A 19828-nucleotide genomic window follows, 5' to 3' on the forward strand; every position below is an offset into this window, starting at 1 on the left:
AACCAAAGGGATACGGTCAGATTCCCAGTGACCCCTCCCCCAATGATGTACAACACCCATCCCCGCTGAGCCGTCACAAACTTCTCCAACTGCACCGTTATAAGCTTTCACACTCACAAGACTGTTCCTGCAAGGTTGATCACTGGTCCACCCAAGATATACAAACAAGTCTGTTCTCCAAGTTTGAATCCCTCAGTCTGGCTGACAGCAAACCGTTCTCTGGCTCATTCACTCTGACTTTCAGTTTTTTGTAGCTCAGACACTAATATTTGTATCTCCTTTCAGAATCACAGCAGCAATCACCAAAACACGTATTTTGGTACAAATCAAGTTTCTTCCAAGTCACACTCGAATGACAGACCCAAGAAAAGAGCATCATCAGGGCTTTGCTAGGTGGATTAGTGTTTGCCACCCTTGTCTCCCCCTGGGCTGAAGCACAGAGGGGTGTCCCAGCCAGAGACCTCCCGGCCACTCTCCTCTCTGACACCTGGACGCGCCATATCTTCCAAATCCACCATATCCTCAAATAGGGAGCAAAGGAGCTCCAGGACCCATTGTTCCGTCTAGGAAGCAACAGGCAGCCGACTGGCTGCTCCGACCATCGTGCTGAACGAACTCATGCGGCCACACAGCCCTGACACCAGCTCACAATCCCTGGCTTTTGCAACTCAGAGGCATCCATGAAATTGCTTCAAATAAACAAACAAATACGCAACCCATGGCCAAATGTTTCACAGATAGCTTTGACTTTTGTGAGTACGTATGGAAACTTCTTTCAAACACTCACAAAATCATGGTGATTTTCCTACACTTCCCATGTCCTCCCAAGGGACCATTTACTGGCAGTAAACTCAGGAATGCCTAGAGCTAGTGTGACACATGTACTTTCATTGTCCTTTCTCAGTACACACGGCGGGTTTCTTTAGGGTCAATCTAGTTCACTCCAGACCCTGGGTCTTGTCCACGATCAAATGGCCTGTGTCAGAGGTAACTAAGCACTATCGCCAAGCCTTTCCACTATGCTTCCCAGGAGGAACTTCATGAGGTTAGGGGACAGAAAATCGCCAGCCTGAAGTCACAGTACCAGGGCTGTGTTGGGGCGAGAAAAACTCCCAGAAGCATCTTCACCCAGGCTATTCAGCTCACTGCCCCCACCCCCCCACCCCCACCCCCGTCTTTTTCACTGGGAAGAAACAGCAGCGCCAAGCTTAGTGCCTGGGACCAGTTCAAACTAGGACTTGGGCAGCCTGGACACGTGACAGACATCCAAGAGCATCAGCTTGGGTCTAAGAAGACGTGACTTCTAGATCCACGAGTGAATAGGGAAAAGCCATCCCACAGCTCTAATCACGATTCCTCAGCTGTGAGGCTGGCATGTATCATCCAGCTCATGGGGTTGTACATCCCAGCGAGGGGACAGATGTTTGAGCCATGCTTGCCCAATGTCACCCTCTCCTTCTCCACCTGGCAACACCTAATCCTCCTCTGTCATATGGTCCTTCCTCTGCAACGCTTCCTTCCCCCATTCGTGGAGGGATGAATTCCTTTCCCTTCCTGTTCCCACAGCCTCTGTCGTTAGAGGTGTTGCCTCTACTATACAATCAGTGCTTTAGGTTAAACATCCATATGTGTCTCTCCGGCTCTAGGTACCTAGCCCGTAGGTTAAATGTATATGTGTGTGAGTCTGTTTCTGGCTCTAGGTGGCTTTACATCTAGAAACATCTAGAGCTTTAGGCTGTGTGCCTGTGGGCTTGTTCTCTGCTGCACCCCCATGGCTGGCACTCAGGAGGGTCCGTGGACAACGGTGGAATGAACAGGCCAGCTTTCTGAAGACAGGAAGCTTTGTAAAGTCTGGTTCATCTTTAGATTCCCAGAATCTAACATCGTGCTTGGCACTAACAGACAGCTGATAGACAGTGATTCTTTTCGTGAATGACGCGTAAATTAATAACCTAATTAAATCATCGGGAAAGACAGAAAGTAAGACTCAGGTGTACATATGATTGATTACATGCTTCTGCTCTGAAAGACTGGCTCTCGTGACAGCTGAGGACCAGCTGTTAGTGTTAGGGGAATGCCTCCTGCTCTGTGCTGTGCCTTGAGGACGGAGAGATTACACTTATGTCCTTCTGTAAACTCGAAACCGGATGGATTCCTTATCGCCAGGCATCCAGGATGCCTTCCTGGCCCATCTGTCTTCGAGAGCAGCTAGTGAAGGGGCTGACCTGCTCATAATCCCGCAGTTCGGGGACTGTTTGCGTGATCTCTGGATGGAACGGTCTGATTCTAGGCGCCAGATCCACAGAGGCAGAATAAGACCGTTTAGAGGGTCCGATCCAAGATCAGCTGTGTCTCGTGACGTAGGTCACGGATCTCACAGGACATCCTGGGATTTCTCTCAATAAAGAGATTACACAGGGGTGTTTTCGTACCTGGCCTAGTTGTAATTCTTTGCGTAGCTTCAGGATATACTGAAGTATTTGGGAAAATAAAAGCTGCACCCCCTGCAGACAAAAGGAAAGACAAAACATGTGAAGGTCTTTTGCTGTGGTTGTTGATCTGATCTCAGCAACAGCGCCTAATCTACTTTGCCCCATGACAACCAAGGGAGGTGGCCTCCTAGAACCTGCCACGCCAGACTTCGGGAGAAGGGACTAGCACACAGGTCAGAAACAGATGCTGAAGGTGGAAGAGATGTGACTCTCTCTGTGCCCCACTCGGCATAAGGCGTCTTGTGTTTTGATTTAACGGCTTCCTCCTGAAGCCCATCCGTGGGTCTGCCCATCCCCCTGCAAGCTCATTTTATTAAAACAATTCTATGGTGGGTGTTTTAATTTTCAAATCGTATAAAACCCATAAAACATTTTACAGAGCCCTTGGAAAGGAGCACCAAAGAATGATAAATATTTTGCCAAAGAATATATGGATCTTTTTAAAAATTAATCCGTGTCTCTGTTCAGATGCACATTTTCCCTTTCTTTCCCTCAATCAATTCTCAAATTGTTAGTGGAAGTAATCCTCTTTTCACAGGTCAGTCCGTTTGGAATCTGTTGTCCTGCTTTTCAATTGCTTCTATGTTTAGCAATAGCAAAAATAATGAAGTCAGAGCTTTCCTGACACTTTCATCCTCTGCTAAAAACTTTTTAAATGACTAAGAAGTTATCAGAAAGTGTGTGTATCTCCGAGGCGTTTCCTAAGGCAGGGGAATTACTTTGTCTAAGGTGCTTGCTATTTCTGGCCACAAGGTCATTAATGGGCTGACTGTGTAACCTATATTGAAAAAGTGTATTATTGACTCAAAGCCATTTTTTTAAAATTTCAGATTAAAAGCACAACATTCTGGCTACTGGAGATCAACTAGCAATCCCTTTATAATACTCAAGCCTGGACTCACTCACATCATACATTTAAAAATAACAGGGCAAGTCTTTGGAAAATGGCTGTATTCCTATGTGAGGGCTGCTCATGAACTGGCTGGCTTGCCTATGAGGGGTTACTTAAGTCTTTCCAACACTAGATGGTTTTCTCCCTAGCCTGGTGGTGGCAGAGGGTCCCTGCAGGCTGATAACAGTGGGGTGAGCAGCCTGCGGCCATGCTTCTGTAAGTGTCTCCATCACCAGGGAGGAAATGGGTGTGACCAGGGCCACATTCATCCACAGAAAGCCCAGCCTCTACTCTCAGCCTTTACTAGGAGGGGAGGGAGCAGGGTTAGCCAGGAAGAAGCATCACGTTAAAACTCTATCAGGCTCAGGCAAAAAAAATAAAATAAAATAGATAAATAAATAAAAGGTAGCATCAATGGTTAGACACAGAATAGCAGGTATTTAGTTAGTCACTAATGTCAAATCTTCCCAAGTCATAACACAGTTTCCCTCACAACAAAAGCTCCCCCAAAGTAACCGGCATTCCCTCCTACGGCCTTTTTGCAAATGTACGAAGACTGTGCAAGAAGATTCAAGTCAAGTGGAATGGCCTAAAACTTTACCAAAAAGGAAAAAGTAAAACCCCTGCTTGTCCTAGTAAACATTCCTTTAAGAATGAAAATTTTAAAAGGAAAAAAAAGAAAAAAGGAGCATGCTAAGGGCCCCTTCACATGGAACATGCTTTTAGTTTCTACAGTCAGCACAGGGCATACTTGAGGACTAACAACAGCAGACTGTGACCCAGCCAATGTGAGCTGAGGCTATGGCTGAAGGCTGATTCTGCACATCTCCTGGTGCAAAGAAATCCTCTGACTGGCAAGGGAAGCGGGGGAGTGTTCAGAGACCAAAGAGTGCCTCCTGCCTTGAGGCTGTGGTACCGCCAACACAGAGCCTCAACCTACCAGGGACCCCTCAACCATCCACCTCTGACTTCCGCCTTCCTGATGCACTGACTGTCCCACGTTCTACCTGTAAAGCATGCAACCTGTAAACAAAACCCTACACTTGTCCTGGGGGGAAGGGGCAGGGCCAGCATTACCTGTGTTTCTAGCATGCATTAACCGTGGAGAGTTTTGTAAGGCTTTATCAACATCATCTGAAGTCAAATGTGGAAGAGGTGCTACAAAACAAAACAAAAAGCAACATCCAAATGAAAAAAGAGAGAGAGAATTCCCTTCCTTGAAAAAAAAAGAAGAAAAAGAAGGAAAACATTCACCCCACTCCCCATCCTGTTATCATGGGCTGCTTGGGAATCTCTCCATGGCCCTGCTACTGGTTAGCATGTTAAAACCTAGATGGGGATCCATATTGAGTTCAGGGAAGAAGTGGTTGGGATGCCAAGCAAAGCATTTACACCAAAGAGTTCACACCACCCACTGTTGCACTATCTCTACTATCTCCTTCTGATCATGCTTGACATTTGAAATATTAAAGCATGCAGCAGACTCTGTGGATTCATGCCTCTCATTGCCAAGACGCCATTCCCATTGTGACAGGCTAAGCCACGTCTCAAGATACCAAGTGAAAATGTTCCTCATTTTGTGTTCGAGTGGGATACGAAGGGGAGCTTGCTTTGGCTTTAGGGAAGATACACTCCACAATTCCCATCAAGTAGGAGCCTTTCCATAATGTTTATTTCTATTTGGGCATCATGGAGATGAAATAATGTGTGACCAGATAAAGCTCTGTTTCCCTTTGGCATGTGATCTTCCTGGTTGGGGGACCCTGGAGGAGGCAGCTGAATGCTAGTTGACTTTGCCGCTTTCGTAAAAGCGCTGACTACTTCTCGCTACGCAATAAGTCATCACTTATAAGCATTCTCTCAGATACTAGTGGGAATCGGGTTAGGGCAGCAAGATGCTGCCGGCAACTGGGCTGAACCCTCGCATCTTACGTTAACAAGGACCTCTCGACAGTGCTCTCTGTGGGAGCGGGGACTGCCTTACTCTCTCTGAGGTAGTGGAGATGCGACAGAAGGATGTCAGCGTTGTAGCTCGGGGTGAGCCTCTGAAAGTCGTCTTTGGTCATCTTGCACAGCTCCTTCCCGTCAATATTCTGGAACAATAGGATGTCGACGTCCGGAAGGCCATATTCTTTCACTGCCCACTCCAGCCACTGCCGGACATGGTCCGTACTCCATAGCATAGGATCTGAAACGGGATGGAAGCATATTTGGTCAACTCCTGAAGACAAATTTCTGGGGTAGAGCCATATCCCAGGTGGGATCTCCCACCAGCCATAGCTTTCCAGAGCATCCCCTCCCTCTCTTGCAGAAGCACAGCCTCAAGCCAGGCTCAGGGACCAGTCCGAGGAGAATGTCTGAGGAAGACCAACTGACTCACAGTCAGAGACCACTGTCTTTAAAGTGAATTGTTCTGGAAGTTTAGGATTATTCACACCACCTGCCCTTCTGTTGCTCATATAATCTAAAGTTTCCTGTAGGGATGGGATTTTCTTTTTATTAGTTTCTTTTAATTTTTATTTATTCATATAAAAATATGTGTATGTGTGAATATATATATATATATATATGAATCACACTGCTGTATACCTGAAACTAACACAACATTGTAAATCAACTATACTTCAATTTAAAAAAGAATGGGAAAAAATGAATAAGAATAAATGAAAACTTTCTTTCCTCAGAAAACTACTGGTATCTTTATATGAAATAAGAGCAACACATATCAGGAAGATGTTAATTACAGATTACCAAAAAAAAAAAAATCCCATACAGTATTTGTCTGAAATACTGAAAGATATTGACCACAGAATTGGAGATGATGTGTAGGTCAGCCAGAACCCTAGCACTTCCCAGGAGCTAGTGTTTCTAAGAGAGAGCCGTCAGTTACACGCTTTTCCTGCAGAGAACTTGGTTTTGCAACTAACTCACACCTGCAGGAGGCAAGATGGCTGGGGGGCTTTCACATTCCACAGCTGGGGCACAAACACCCCACAGGAGGCAGGCAGTGTCATCACGCTCTGCTGCACATATGGGAGGAGAACCCTGTATGACCAGGAGAGCAAGTCTCTGGGGAAAAGGAGCAGGTGATCCCCAACGGAAACACAAGTTGGGACCACCCCACATAAACAGCCTGGGTGGAGGGGTGCCCAGGGCGCCTCGCCAGCAGACGGGGCTCCTCCCTGGGGTCCCTGAGCACAGAAAGACACCTGGGCAAAGGAGTAGGAGCCCAGAGTCCTGATCCCAGGGTCTCTCAACGCTGCAGCCTCCAGAGGCTGCTTCTCCTTTCTGTGTCTGTTTCCAACGTGAAATGAAAGCCTTGGTCTGGGTCCTCTGGACAGGCTCGTAGAGGGCAGGTGTGCCACGATACTCAGATCATCGTGAGTGAAAATATCTGCTGGGGGAAATACATCACCCTTTTGAATTGCTTTCTAGCTAATAGTTTTAGAAGCTTGTTTGGTCTTACTAATGTTTCAGGCTGCTCAAGAATGGGCATTCGATGTGCTGTTGGGATACATTTTCGGTTTCCAGAGTCAGTGGCAGTAACAGTGAGAAACAGCCAGACAGTCACAGTCACCAGAATTCTCCTCCCTTTCTCCCTCCCTCCCATCCTTCCTTCTTTCCTTTCTTTTTCTTTCTTACTCTCTTTCTGCCTCCCCCTCCCTCCCTTATTTTGTCCATTCCCTACTTTTTCATATCTTTTTTAATAGAAAGAAATTCTTTCAACCCCAGTAGAATCCATCCCTAACCCATTCCCCTCCTGGACACTCCAGGAGGAACCACTAACCTGAAATGATACATGCATCATCCCTATACATATCTGAATACATTTACCATATCCACTGTACATATATTGTTGTGTGCCTTTAAGCTAACATAAATGGTATCTGATTTGCTTTTGGCGTTCGGCACTGTATTTTCAAGATGTGTCCAAGTCAATCCATGGAGGTATATTTCATCATTTAATCTGCTCTCGGATATCCCCACCCCCACCCCCCACAAATATACCCCACTTACTTATCAATGAAGACCCCTGTGTCTCCCTCCCCACCCACATGTGAAGCAATCTGCATTGGTCCACAGCCTGGGTTCCAATAAAAAACTACTGATGCCTGGTCTCACCCACAAAGATTCTGAGTTAATTCTGCTGGAGGGCAGCCCGGGCATCAGGGTTGTTAAAAGCTGTCCAGGTAATTCTAAAGTGGTTCAGACCATCTACCCTGGGGCTTCACTACTCAGACTGTGGTCGTGGGATCTAGCAGCCTTGGCCTCCCCTGGGACCTAATTAGAAATGCAGAATCCCAGGTGCTGCCACATGCCTGCCGAATCAGAGTTTATATTTTCATAGGATTCTCAGCTGATCTGTGTGCACATTAAGCCTGAGAAAGTGCTGGCCTAGGTGAGGACCTAGATGTAGAATTGCTGGTCGTAGGGCCCATGTATAGAAGCTATAAACTAAGAACTCTGGTTCTGCTACAAAGCGCAGAACATCTACAAAAGCTCAAATGGCAGTGTTGACAGAAAGCTGTGCATATTCCTTTGTAATCCAAACACATGGAAACATTTTGTTAGCCTGTGAAAACCGAATGTGTATTGGGAATGTTAACTCTGTCCAAGTCACTGAAGTTCAGATGGCTCTTTGCCATTGGGTCAGCATTCTGCTTTCAGGGATAAAATGTTCTGAACTCCAGAATGTTTCCATAGAAAGTCCTTCTTTTCCTTTTTCTCATGGTATGTCATGACTCCTCATTATTCAGGAACAGATCATATATTGGTATTAGGATGCCCTGAATTCAAGTCCTCTTTCCTTGGTTCTGTGCAGAGGACAGTTAAACGGCCCTCTCAGAGAGAAGACCCTCCCTTCCACAGGGGTCCCCAAGCCATTTCCTATAAATTCCAACACTAGGTATTAGCCAAACTCTTCTTTTTGTTTTGTTTTGCATTTAACAACCTGGAAGGACTATGTTTTGGTGTAACTACTTCCTAGAAATCAGTTCATTCTAGGAAGGCATTTTCTTCTCTTAATGGTAGAAACAGATATTCTAAAAATGATACATAAAGATCTTCCTGAAAGTTCCTGGGTTCATGTTAAAACGGTCAAATGACGTCTTAGGAAGATAGCCAAAAAAAGAAGTCCAATCTCTCCAGCATCCCTTGGTGTGCCTGTTAATTGGTTTCCCTCGCTAAGCCCAAGGTTGTAATGGCTCATTCAATTTTCGTTTAAGGGAATCACATGCAAGACCCCAGAGACCAATTCCTCCTTGACCTGCCCTGTTATAATCCCTAAATTCTCACTTTGGATTGGTCAAATGGCCAATTGGAGTGAGCTGTAAATTGCTACAACCTTTCCAATGAACAATTCGGCAATACATTTCAAATGCCTTTTAAAAAACTGTGTGTATAGTCTCTAAACTAAAAATTCCACTTCTAGAAATTTGTCCTTCGGAAATCATAGAGGAAGTGCGCAATGATTTATTTTCAAGGATGTTCTTTGTAGTGTTGTTTATAATAGCAAAACACTGGAAACACCCTAAATGTCCCAGAGAAAGAGAACTAGTTAAGTTGTTGTACATTTAGGAACAGTCCTGTGATATTTAGAAACTAAAAATTACACTGCTGAATGTAGTTATTGATATGAAAACTGTTCAAAATAGATTCAATTTAAACGTTTGAAACATTATGGTAGATTATATTTTGCAAAGAAATATAAACATATCCATGGAAAGAATTTTGGAGAGATATGCAGTGAAATGGCAACTACTGTCTCTGAAACAAAGGCAGTAGAGATTTAAAAGTTTTCTTTTCACTAAACTTTATCTTCTCTCTTTCCTACAATACACATATAATACTTGGGTTAAAAAGTTATTTTTAAAAATGTATTCTCTATATTTCAAAATCAAAACAAGGTTTTATAAAGGATTATATATATATATATGATACATATATATATATTTGTTAAAGTGTTTTTATAAAACTTTCAAGAGTATAATATTTTAATGTCACTTTCTTATACAGTTTGTTAATGGAAATTGCTTCGTTTGAAAAGAATAAAATTACACAAAGTCAGGTTACTCCTGTATCCTTTTGGAATTTGATCTCCATACCTCTGCCCTATACATTTATAAGCAAAAAATATTAAAAACAAAATATGGTCACTTGATAAGAGTAAATGAGATGTTCCTTTCCAACCTGTCCATAGGGCGCCATTACTCTGGACCTACTCTACAGGTGCAAAGAGAACAGTCTGCAAGGGGCAAGTCCAAACTCTTCAGCCTAAAGCACGTGACTCTTAGGTTCTGGGGCCCACCGTCTTAATAGGTATCATCCCCTGTCCTTCCCCAACCCCTTCATCCTACACACATCCAGTTGCCATCTCCTGAACCCACAGCCCCTGCCTGCACCCACACACCACCCACTGCTTGAGGACTCGCCCCTGCTTGCATCCTCACCTACACTCACCACCCACTTTGGGTGTCTGTCCTCCACGCTCTTGAGGTGTAAGCACTTATCGTGACTCTCTGGGCAGGGAACTGATAAAAAGACAGGAGGCCCTGTCCCTGCCCTGATGGCAGAGCCTACCCTGGGCTCCCCACAAACTCCCTGGGCCAGGCATGGATGGTGCCACTGTAGACAGTGTTGTTTAGGGTTCAGGTCAGTGTGTGGGGCCCCAGCTCACTCCTCAATTCCACAGATCACCCAGTAGAAGCTTCCAGGTCTCCTCCATGGCCCATGACAGGTCAGCAAAGTTTTCTTGCTTCTGGCCCACCCACCATAACAGAAGGGAGCTCACGAGGTCCCACAAGATTCAGAAGGCCTTATCTCTTTCCTCAACTATGCATGTGAAGGAGAAAGGGGAGGGGGCAACAGGATGAGCTCCAACCAAGGGTCAACTTCGCCTCTGTTCAGGGGCGGCATCCCACAACCTCTGCCCCAGGTAGTGATGCAGCTCAGAACCTGCCACCTAACCTCACGACTAAGCCTGGATTTTTGTGGTTTTCTGCTCATTTCATTATTATTTTTTTAATTGAAGTATAGTTGATTTACAAAGTTGTGTTAATTTCTGCTGTACAGCACAGTGATTCAGTTATACATATATATACATTCTTTTTCATATTCTTTTCCATTATGGTTTATCACAGGATATTGAATACAGTTCCCTGTGCTATACAGTAGGACCTTACTGGTTATCTATTTTATATATACTAGTTTGCATCTGCTAATCCCAAACTCCCAATACTTCCTTCCCCTATCTCCCTCCCCCTTGGCAACCACAAGTCTGTTCTCCATGTCTGTGAGTCTGTTTCGCAGATAAGTTCATTTGTGTCCTATTTTAGATCCCACATATAAGTGATATCATATGGTATTTGTCTTTCTCTTTCTGACTTACTTCACTTAATATGGTAATCTCTAGCTGCATCCATGTTGCTGCAAATGGCATTGTTTTGTTCTGAGTAGTATTCCATTGTATGTATGTACCACATCTTCTTTATCCATTCATCTGTTGATGGACATTTATAAAACAATGTGCAGCCTCTAGGACCCATAGGATAATGACTAAGCTGAATTTAACTGAGTTATTGAGCATTTACAATATACACAAGTACTTCAGGGATTCAGAATTGGCCAAGACAAAGATGCTGAGAATCTACCGAGGTAGGCAGCCATGAAGACAACCCACAAAGCAGAATGAAATCTGTGTTATCCAAGCAGGATGGGAGTACAGAGAAGCAGCAACTGATCCCAACAAGGAAAAAAGGGAAAAGCTTCACCAGAAGGGTTTGGCTTGAGCCTGCATTAACAAAAAGGATTTTGACAGAAGTAGGGTGGCAAAAGCGGAGAAGACCTTTAGTTTAGGGGAACAGCTTGAGCCCAGCTTCACACCCACAGAGGCATGAAATATCTGACGGTTTTGAGGGACATGTGAGAAGTTTGGTGTGGCTGGAGTGGAGGGTTTAAGAGGGAGCACAGAGACATAGGAGGATGGAAATGAAAGCTGGAGACAGATCAAGGAGAGCCTTGAGGATCTTGCTAAGAAGGCTAGACTTTATGATCTAGGAATTTCAGAGTCATTGAAAATGTCTGAGGAATCAAAGAATGTCTTAAGTTACATCAAGCACAGCAAAGTTGGTGATCAAATAAAAGGCTTTATTGGGAGCCAGAATACCCATATTTGGGCTCTGATTCAACCGTTCTTTAGATGTAAAAGTTAACCTCTCTAGAATTTGTTTTCTTTTTTCTGTGGGTAATTAAGTGAAATGTTAGGGGAAGAGAAAAGTAAATGAGATAACGTATGTGAAAGCACTTTGCCAACAATAACACATTACAGAGCAATAACGCAACCACGCGCTGGATTTTGCATTGCAAACTCTGCTAAAATGAAATAAACAATCTATTATCACAGGGTCAGCCTCTTCCTCTAAACACAAAAGTCTGATTTATCACTTTATTTTAAGAAGTTTTCGGAGGTGCTTCTGTGAGATGAACCAAGAGCCACTACAGATAAGTTGTTTTGTTTTCAGCCCTCCAGTCCAATTGTTTTGAAAACATCTGTGTCATCACTCCACATTTCGTGGACATCAAAATGGTAAACCCCCATGGTACAGGGTAAAAGAAACAGGAAGCCATCTCTCTCTCTGCAGTTTCTTATTTGTACCTTAGATTACATGGTTAATATCCAAAAGTTTTACAAATGCTATTTCAGTAAACTGGGATTAAAACAATAAATAAAAGCAAAGCAGAGTTGCACCGTTTAAGGTGTGGGTGGGGAAGCAGGGGGAGGAGGGACAAGCAGTGGGTGGGATTAGGGTTGAACATTTTTTTTACATTTCCCTGAAACTGGATTCTGCCCTAGTAGAGTTCCACTGCTGCCAGGAAAATATTAAGTAGATATTTAAATTAAGCAAAAGGATATTGCATTGCTGAAGACATACTGTGCCTTCTTGAAACAAAATACCTCATGTAGGCAAACATCCTGTTTCAGAGACCCCCAACCCCACCCCAGAGTAATGAATAAAAGCAAGATTAAGCAAGAACCAAATTGGTGATAATATAAGCTCTGAGTGTCATTTTTCTTGAACAATATCAATGTAAAATATTGGCTTCCAGAAAGAAAAATCACCCTTGGTAATGAAAAAATACCAACAAAAATAAAATGTACTTCTGAATCATATCAAAATCCTATGAGGTCTTTGTTTATAAAACCAGACCTTGGTGAGCCTGCCAGTCTGCTGTCCCACACACTCAGAAGCCTGCAAAAATAAGATTTAGCATGTTGCCTCCTCATTGGAACAGACTTTACATTTATAAAGAAGCTTAATAAAGAGAACTAGCTCACATTTGAGCTTCACTCCACAAGAAACTGAAATTTGAGCTCAAGTAAAGAGCCTACGTCAAGGTTACTTCTGAACCTTTTCATCTCCATACTATGAATGGGGCTCAGTTATTGTTTTGATAATTACTGATTTCTAATTTTATGACACTTTGGCCAGTGAAGGAGGTATAAGATACTGATTTTTTGAATACTGGTTGTTACTCCTTTGGTGGGCAATTTCTGCAAATTGACCATGCTTAAAAAGAAGGCTTATCTTCTAATTGTTGAGTGCAGGTTTCTATGAATAACCACTAGATCAAAATTAGTAATGCATATATAATTTTCATGTCATTGATCTATCAAAGACTGAGAAAGGCAAATTTAAATCTCTCACTAAGGTGGATTTGTCTATTTCTCTGTACAGTCCTTTATGTATTTTGAGGCTATGCTATTAGGTATATACAACTTTATCACTGTTATATATTCTTCATAAATGTAAACTGTTTTTATTATGTGATAACCCTCAACTTTCTCCAGTAATGTTTTCTGCTTTCTGTTTCCATTCTTGTCAGCTTTATTTTGACTGAAATTTAACTACTATATCTTATCCCATCTATTTGCTGTCATTCCTTCTCTGTGTTAGATGTTTGTGTAAACAGTATATACATAACTAACTTTAGAATAATTTTTAAAAATCTGCTTCATCACTTTCTGTCTTTAATGGCAAGTTTGGTCTACTTACATTTATTGTTACTGATAGATCTGATTTCTACCACTTTATGCTTTCTATTATTGCTATAGCTGTTCTTTATTTCTCCTTTCCAAATACCTGATTGGATTGATCTATTTTTCTTTGTTCCTTTTTGTTTCTCTACTTGTTAATCTTTAAACAAAATCTAAAGTTAATCACCAAATGTCCTTCTCCCAAAGAATGGAAGGAATTTAGGAACCCTCAACACTAGTCATTCATCCTTATAAGATAATGTTGGCCAGTATTTTTATTCCACCTTATTAGAGTCTGTAAAAGGTAAAAAAAGAAAGGTTAAGAGCCCAGAAGGTAACTAGAGTTTTGTCAGTTTCTCCCAGCTCACTGGAGATTTCCTTCTACTGCCCCTCTGTGCCCTGTTTTGTTGTTGAGAAGTCTGCTGTCCTCATAACTGTCATTATCTTCAGATAGCCTGTCTTTTTCTTTAGTGCTGGCTCTAAAGTACTTTGTCGTTGGTGTTCTTCAGTCTTACCATAATGTAATTAGAGAAGATGAATTCTTATTTATCCTTCTCTGACCGGTGTTTCCTGTATTTGGAGAATGGTGTTGTCCACCAATTTTGGGAAAGTCTTAGCTTTTATCTCTTCCAATATTTCATCTCTTCCGTTCTCTTTATTTTCTCTTGCTGGAACTTCTATTAGATCTACATAAGACATTACTATGAGTCCTTCCCAACTGTTGACTTTTTTTCTCATTTTCTACCCCTTTGTCACGTGCTGCACTCTGAAAACAATCTCAAGTCTCCCTTCTCTAATTCACTCTTTGATTTTTTCAGATCAACTGCTTAATCCATCTACTGAGTTTTTGGTATTTTTTTGTTTGTTTGTTTTTGGTATTTTTTGACACTGAATTTTGAAAACTGTTTTGTGTTTCTAGGAATTCTATTGTTTCTTCCTTAAGATTATCTATTCTTTTCCATAATATCTGCTTCCTCTCTTTTTTGGTTCCTTCTTTTATGTATCTCGTCACTTTTAAATCTATTCACTTTATATTCTCTATCATACTTCAATTATCTAATATTCTTGAGGGTTTAATCTGTTGTTTCTGCTGAATCTTGGTCTTGGTAGATTGTTTCTTCCTGTTTTCAAAACTTGGGGTTGCAGAATCATTTTCTGTGGGTCTTTGTAGGAATTCTGTAAAGCCTGGATTGAAGGCAAGCTTCTCCAGGAAGATTTTGTACTTACTTCCTCCAGGTGCCCAAGGTTATCACTAGCTCATAACTACTTTTCAATGGTTAATTTCTGACTCAGGATTGTTGGACCACACAGTTGTGTGCATGTGTGTATAGGGTAAGGGGAGGGATCATGCCCAACTCCTGCTTTGTGCAAGACCAAGATCTCATTTCCTGCCCCTAATTGACCTTTAAAACCTAAATCTCTGTATTATAGACATTGGAACCCGACCCCCATTCACGCCACCTAAGGCAACCAGGTGACAACATGAGAATGGGCTGCCCTGTTTTCAGTTCCCCCTTCTTTTTTAGTCCCTAAGAAATTCACTGACTTTCTTCTCAGTTCAGCTATGCATTTAAAAGGACGTTGGATTCTATGCATAATTTCCTGGTGCTCCACAAGAGATCCTTTTAAGTTCAATATTTTACTAGAACCAAGAGTCTTCTCTGCATATTTTTTACCCATTTACTTTAAAACTTTTCCATTTTCAATGCAGCTGTCAACCTAGCTCACACTATGCTCCACTTCATTCATTTATTAATTAATCAACTGTCAAAAGTTAATTGTACATATGAATTGCTCAATACCCTACAGCATAAAAACTGTAAAAAAAAATGTGCCTACTTTAAACTCTCTGAGAATCAACAATTCCATTATGTATTTTATTCAAAACATACATGACTACACTATTTTTGTTGGGCTCTAAAGATCCCTTTGAAACTCTGACATGCCAAAATATTTCAGTGGATGGAGACATTCTTAACTCCTCTTGAGTGGATTATCTAGTTTGGGGATTTTGGTTTTCTTTATTTGTTCCCCCATTACCTCCCCTTAGTTATTCCGTGAGAACGCTGCTTATGCCCATCATGTTTTAGAAATAGAGTGACTTGTTCCATTTCAAAGTCTCTCCCTGCTTGGGTTTTGTTTCTTTGCCCCTCTTTAAACGTTGGTGTCCCTGGAGTTTTGTCCTCGGTCCTCCATTCTCCTCACTTCATAGATATCCCTGGGCGTCTAGGCTCTCACGTTCCAACTACAACACACACGCTGTATTGGTTTCCAAGGGATGCCATTAACAGAGGACCACATACTAAGTGGCTTAAAGCAACAGGAACGTGGTCCCTCATAGTCCTGGAGGCTAGAAGTCTGAAATCAAGCTGTCAGGAGGGCTGTGCTCCCTCTGGGACTCTGGATAAAATTCTTCCTTTCCTCTTCCATATTCTGGTGGTGGCTGGCAATCCTCAGCGTTCCTTAGCTTGCAGCTGCATCCTTCCAATCTCTGCCTCCATCTTTACATGGCCTTCTCCCTGTGTCTTCACATCATCTTCTCTCCATGTATGTCTGGGTCCAAATGTCCCCTTTTGATAAGGACACCGGTCGTTTTATTAGGCCCACCTTTGTGACCTCATCTTGACTTGATCAAATCTGAAAATACTCTATTTCCAAATCAGGTCACATTCCAAGGCACCAGAAATTAGGACGTCAACATATTTTTTTGTGGGGGAACAATTCAACCCGTAATACACGCTTATCCCTTGAGCCTAGCGCTTTCTCCCAAACGCCTGACCAAATATGAAGAGAAGAGCTGCAATTTTTGGAGGTATCACTATAGCCCAAGCACTGTTGATGCACTTCACACATAGGTCTTATTTAATCCATACAGCACCATATGAGGTAGGCATTACTATCATCCTTATTGTAGTGGCAAAAAAACTAAGGATCAGCAAGATTAAATGACTTCCCAGAGCTAGAAAATGGCATAGTTTAGAACTCACGTGCAGTGACCCCATGATAAAGAATTTTAACCCTAGCTCTACATGGGCCCACTGAACTGCCTTGTGGGTATCACATGGACATCTTAAGTACAGGATGAACCAAACCAGAATCATCTATCTTAGTTTTTTTTTTTACATTTACTAACATCCACCCAGCCATTCTTGCCAAATCAAAGCTATTTTCAATGCGATTCTTTTCTTGGTTTACAGGAAAAACAGAGAAATCATTATCATCATGGAAATGTAAAGGTTACGGGCTGAGCAACAGACGATCTTGAAAATCTCCTTTATCCCTTGACTTATTACTTACATCTCCTTTGAAAAGGCCATTTCAGAATCTACAACAATTTAACAAATTTATTCCACCATTCTATTACCTTGTGTTCTTCCTGGACATTTCTGATCATGTAGGATAGGAATAAGAGCTCAGACTATGGATTCAGACAGAACTGGGTTAGAATTCTGGCTCTCCACATCATTGGCTAGGACATCTTGGGCTACTATCTTATTTTCCCTAGTTTTAGTTTCTTTATCTGTAAAGTGAGAATAATAAATAGTCCCTAGACCATAGGATAGTTGTGGGATTTAAGTGAGATAATCCCTTTTTAATAAAGAACACGGCCAACTGCCTGACAACAGTGTGCACTCAACAGAGGGTGACTGTTGCTATTTCTGTCTTTATCATTTCAGTCACACGTATAACCCAATGGCAGTTTCCTCAATTCAGCTCATAGTTTAAAAATATAATTAGTTTTGACTTTAGGATTTAAGTTTTAGTTGGTCTGGTTGTTTAGTTCTTGACTTAGCATAAAAAATTGTAACCAGAAGCTTATAGAAACACATTCCATAATGCAAACATAATGGGAGAGATCTTTGGAAGTGTTTAGAGGCTTGACAAAGTAAAATAAAGAAATGTAGTTTATAGAAAACAAATGTGTGGTTACCAAAGGGGAAAGGGAAGGAGGGGTACAAATTAGGGGTGTGGGATTAACAGATACAAACTTTTATGTATAAAACAGATAAGCAACAAGGATAGACTGTATAGCACAGGGAATAATACCCATTATCTTATAATAACCTATCATGGAGTATAATCTTCAAAAATACTGAATCACTGTGTTATACACCTGAAACTAACACAATATTGTAAATCAACTATACTTCCATTAAAAAAAAAAAAGAAATGTGTAGCTTTACCAAGAAGTTCTTTAAGTATAAATGAGCACAGGCCTGGGAATTGGCTCTGGTCTCACCCATCTCCGCGTGTGTCCTCGGGAAAGTTGTTTCACCTCCCTAGGGCTCGATTTTGTCATGTTTAAGAGTTTTATGATAGTTAATTGTATGTTTCCACTTGACTAGATCATGGGATGCCTAGATATTTAGTTAAACATTATTTCTGGGTGTGTCCGTGAGGGTGTTTCCAGAAGATACCAGCGTCTGAATTGTGAGACTGAGTAAAGCACAGACAGGGAGAGGGGGACAGAGAGAGAGAAAGATTGGTTCTGCTTCTTTGTAGAACCCTGCCTAATACAAAGCTGAACGAAGATCACCAAGAATCTTGTACATCCGTCTCCTGTGATTCTGTGGTTCCCACTAACTAAAGCCGGATTCCCATTCACTCAAATAAATGCATGTTTACTGACTTCTGCACATGGGCCATGAGCCTGCTGCTTTGGCTGGTGGTGAAGAATATGCAAAAGACAAAATCACCAACTCAGGATGCTCACAATCTAATAGAACAGACAAGCTTATAAATAACTAAGTCTAATAAGATTAAATCGTAGTAATATGTTGGTCATCTGGGCTTGGTTGGAGAGTGTATTCTTCTATTGCTTCTTATTCGTCTGCTTTCAAGCCCAGCTTGGAGATGTCCTATGTAGAAAGGACCGTGTGCAGGTCATGAGAGACTTCTGCCACTCTGAAAACTCAAAATCCTGACTTTCTAAGAAACCAGACCAGCAGACTCACACTGGGCGTACGCTCTCTGTCTGCACTGAGCTGTTTGCTAATGTAAGTCACTCTGTCCGTGGAGGATGTCACAAGAAGCAGGCTGGCACTACGTGGTACTGCCACTGAGGCAGGATGGTGGTCACGACTGTAGCCTCAGTGAAGCCCGAACATTAAGCCCAGGGATCCTGCTTTTAGGATTCTGCACCAATAAAAACATTGCCTTCCCTGTGAAACTTTTTTGAAAACAGGCATTAATTCCCCAAATGGCTCTTTTTACACTGGCCACCAGGAAGCTCAGAGCCATACTGGAAGCTTAGCTACAGCATATTGGCCAAGCTTGTGGCCAAAATGGCTGCATTCCTCCTTCATGAGACCTTGGTTTTCCATTAATATTTGTAATTGCCTTAGTACTGATCTCATACAAACAAACATCAGTTTCTAACTGATCCGTAGCTTGGTTCACATGATTATCAGTAGTTTAGTTCACAAGGCATCTCAAATCCTTCATGGAATTAAATGCTATGTCCAGTATACAGATGCATTATAGAATATAGTATAAAACCAAATAAAGCGTGGCAATGAAAGAATTGGTAAGACGTTGGCAGAGAAGCAATGAAGGTACCAGCAGATCAAGGATGGCTTCCTAGACAAGGTGGATTTCAAAGATGCCTTGAAAAGTGAGAAGGATTTGTTAGCAGAGAGAGGAAGGGCATTCCATCAGAGGGAACAGCATGGGCGAGGACACTTGTGACAACGCAGCTCAGGAGTAGAATGATGTGACTGGAGGGCAGGACAGGGTGGAGGCTGCAAAGGGATTTAGAAATCTTGTCATCAGGGAACAAAGGAAGCTTTTCTTTACTAGTCATGTTTACAGTCATCTTGTTCCTCAGCTATTTTGAAACATGTCTGAATCACTCATTTGAGCTCTTAATCATACTCTCTGCTGTCACGAATTACTTAACTTCATGTGGCTGGGTCTTATCTGCTTCTCACAGGCTTTGGTCATTTCCTCTGTGACTGGTGTGAGAGTAGCAAGTACCCAGTAAATACCTCACGCATTGAGTAGAAGTTACCCAGCAGGGAGGGCCTGAGGAAGACACAATACAAGAAGTTCTAGCCATGTGTGTTTGGGGGCCAGGAACAGGGGGTTTTAAATCACATAAGAGCTTTTATCCTTGGTGACTAGAATATTCTAAGTGCTCAGTAAATGAATGAATTAATGGATGGATGGATGGATGAATGAATGAATGGATGAATGAATGAATGCAGACAAGGAGCTAGTTAAAAGATGAACGTGGCAACTTTTTGTCTCTGAGACTTCTGACTCCCAAGAGCATTTGTGCTCAAAGTGGATATTTAGAAAATAAAAATAGAAGTGTTTGGGCTTCCCTGGTGGCGCAGTGGTTGAGAGTCCGCCTGCCGATGCAGGGGACACGGGTTTGTGCCCCGGTCCGGGAAGATCCCACATACCACG

General features: G+C 42.2%; 1 protein-coding gene across 5 annotated transcripts in view; it reads right to left on the minus strand.

Annotated features, from left to right (window-relative positions):
• ERG (ETS transcription factor ERG) overlaps positions 1-19828 on the minus strand; it is a 284518-nt gene that overhangs the window by 16411 nt on the left and 248279 nt on the right. For 3 of the 5 annotated variants that reach the window (XM_060150935.1, XM_060150936.1, XM_060150937.1), the window contains 3 exons: positions 5369-5572; positions 4462-4542; positions 2433-2504 (listed from right to left, as the gene is read on the minus strand). In XM_060150935.1, coding sequence (XP_060006918.1) covers positions 2433-2504; positions 4462-4542; positions 5369-5572 — 357 coding nt within the window. The remainder of the gene's footprint in view (positions 1-2432; positions 2505-4461; positions 4543-5368; positions 5573-19828) is intronic. The other 2 variants (XM_060150938.1, XM_060150940.1) reach the window with 2 other exon arrangements.

Source organism: Lagenorhynchus albirostris, chromosome 5, assembly GCF_949774975.1.
Source record: "Lagenorhynchus albirostris chromosome 5, mLagAlb1.1, whole genome shotgun sequence".
Lineage (NCBI taxonomy): Eukaryota > Metazoa > Chordata > Mammalia > Artiodactyla > Delphinidae > Lagenorhynchus > Lagenorhynchus albirostris.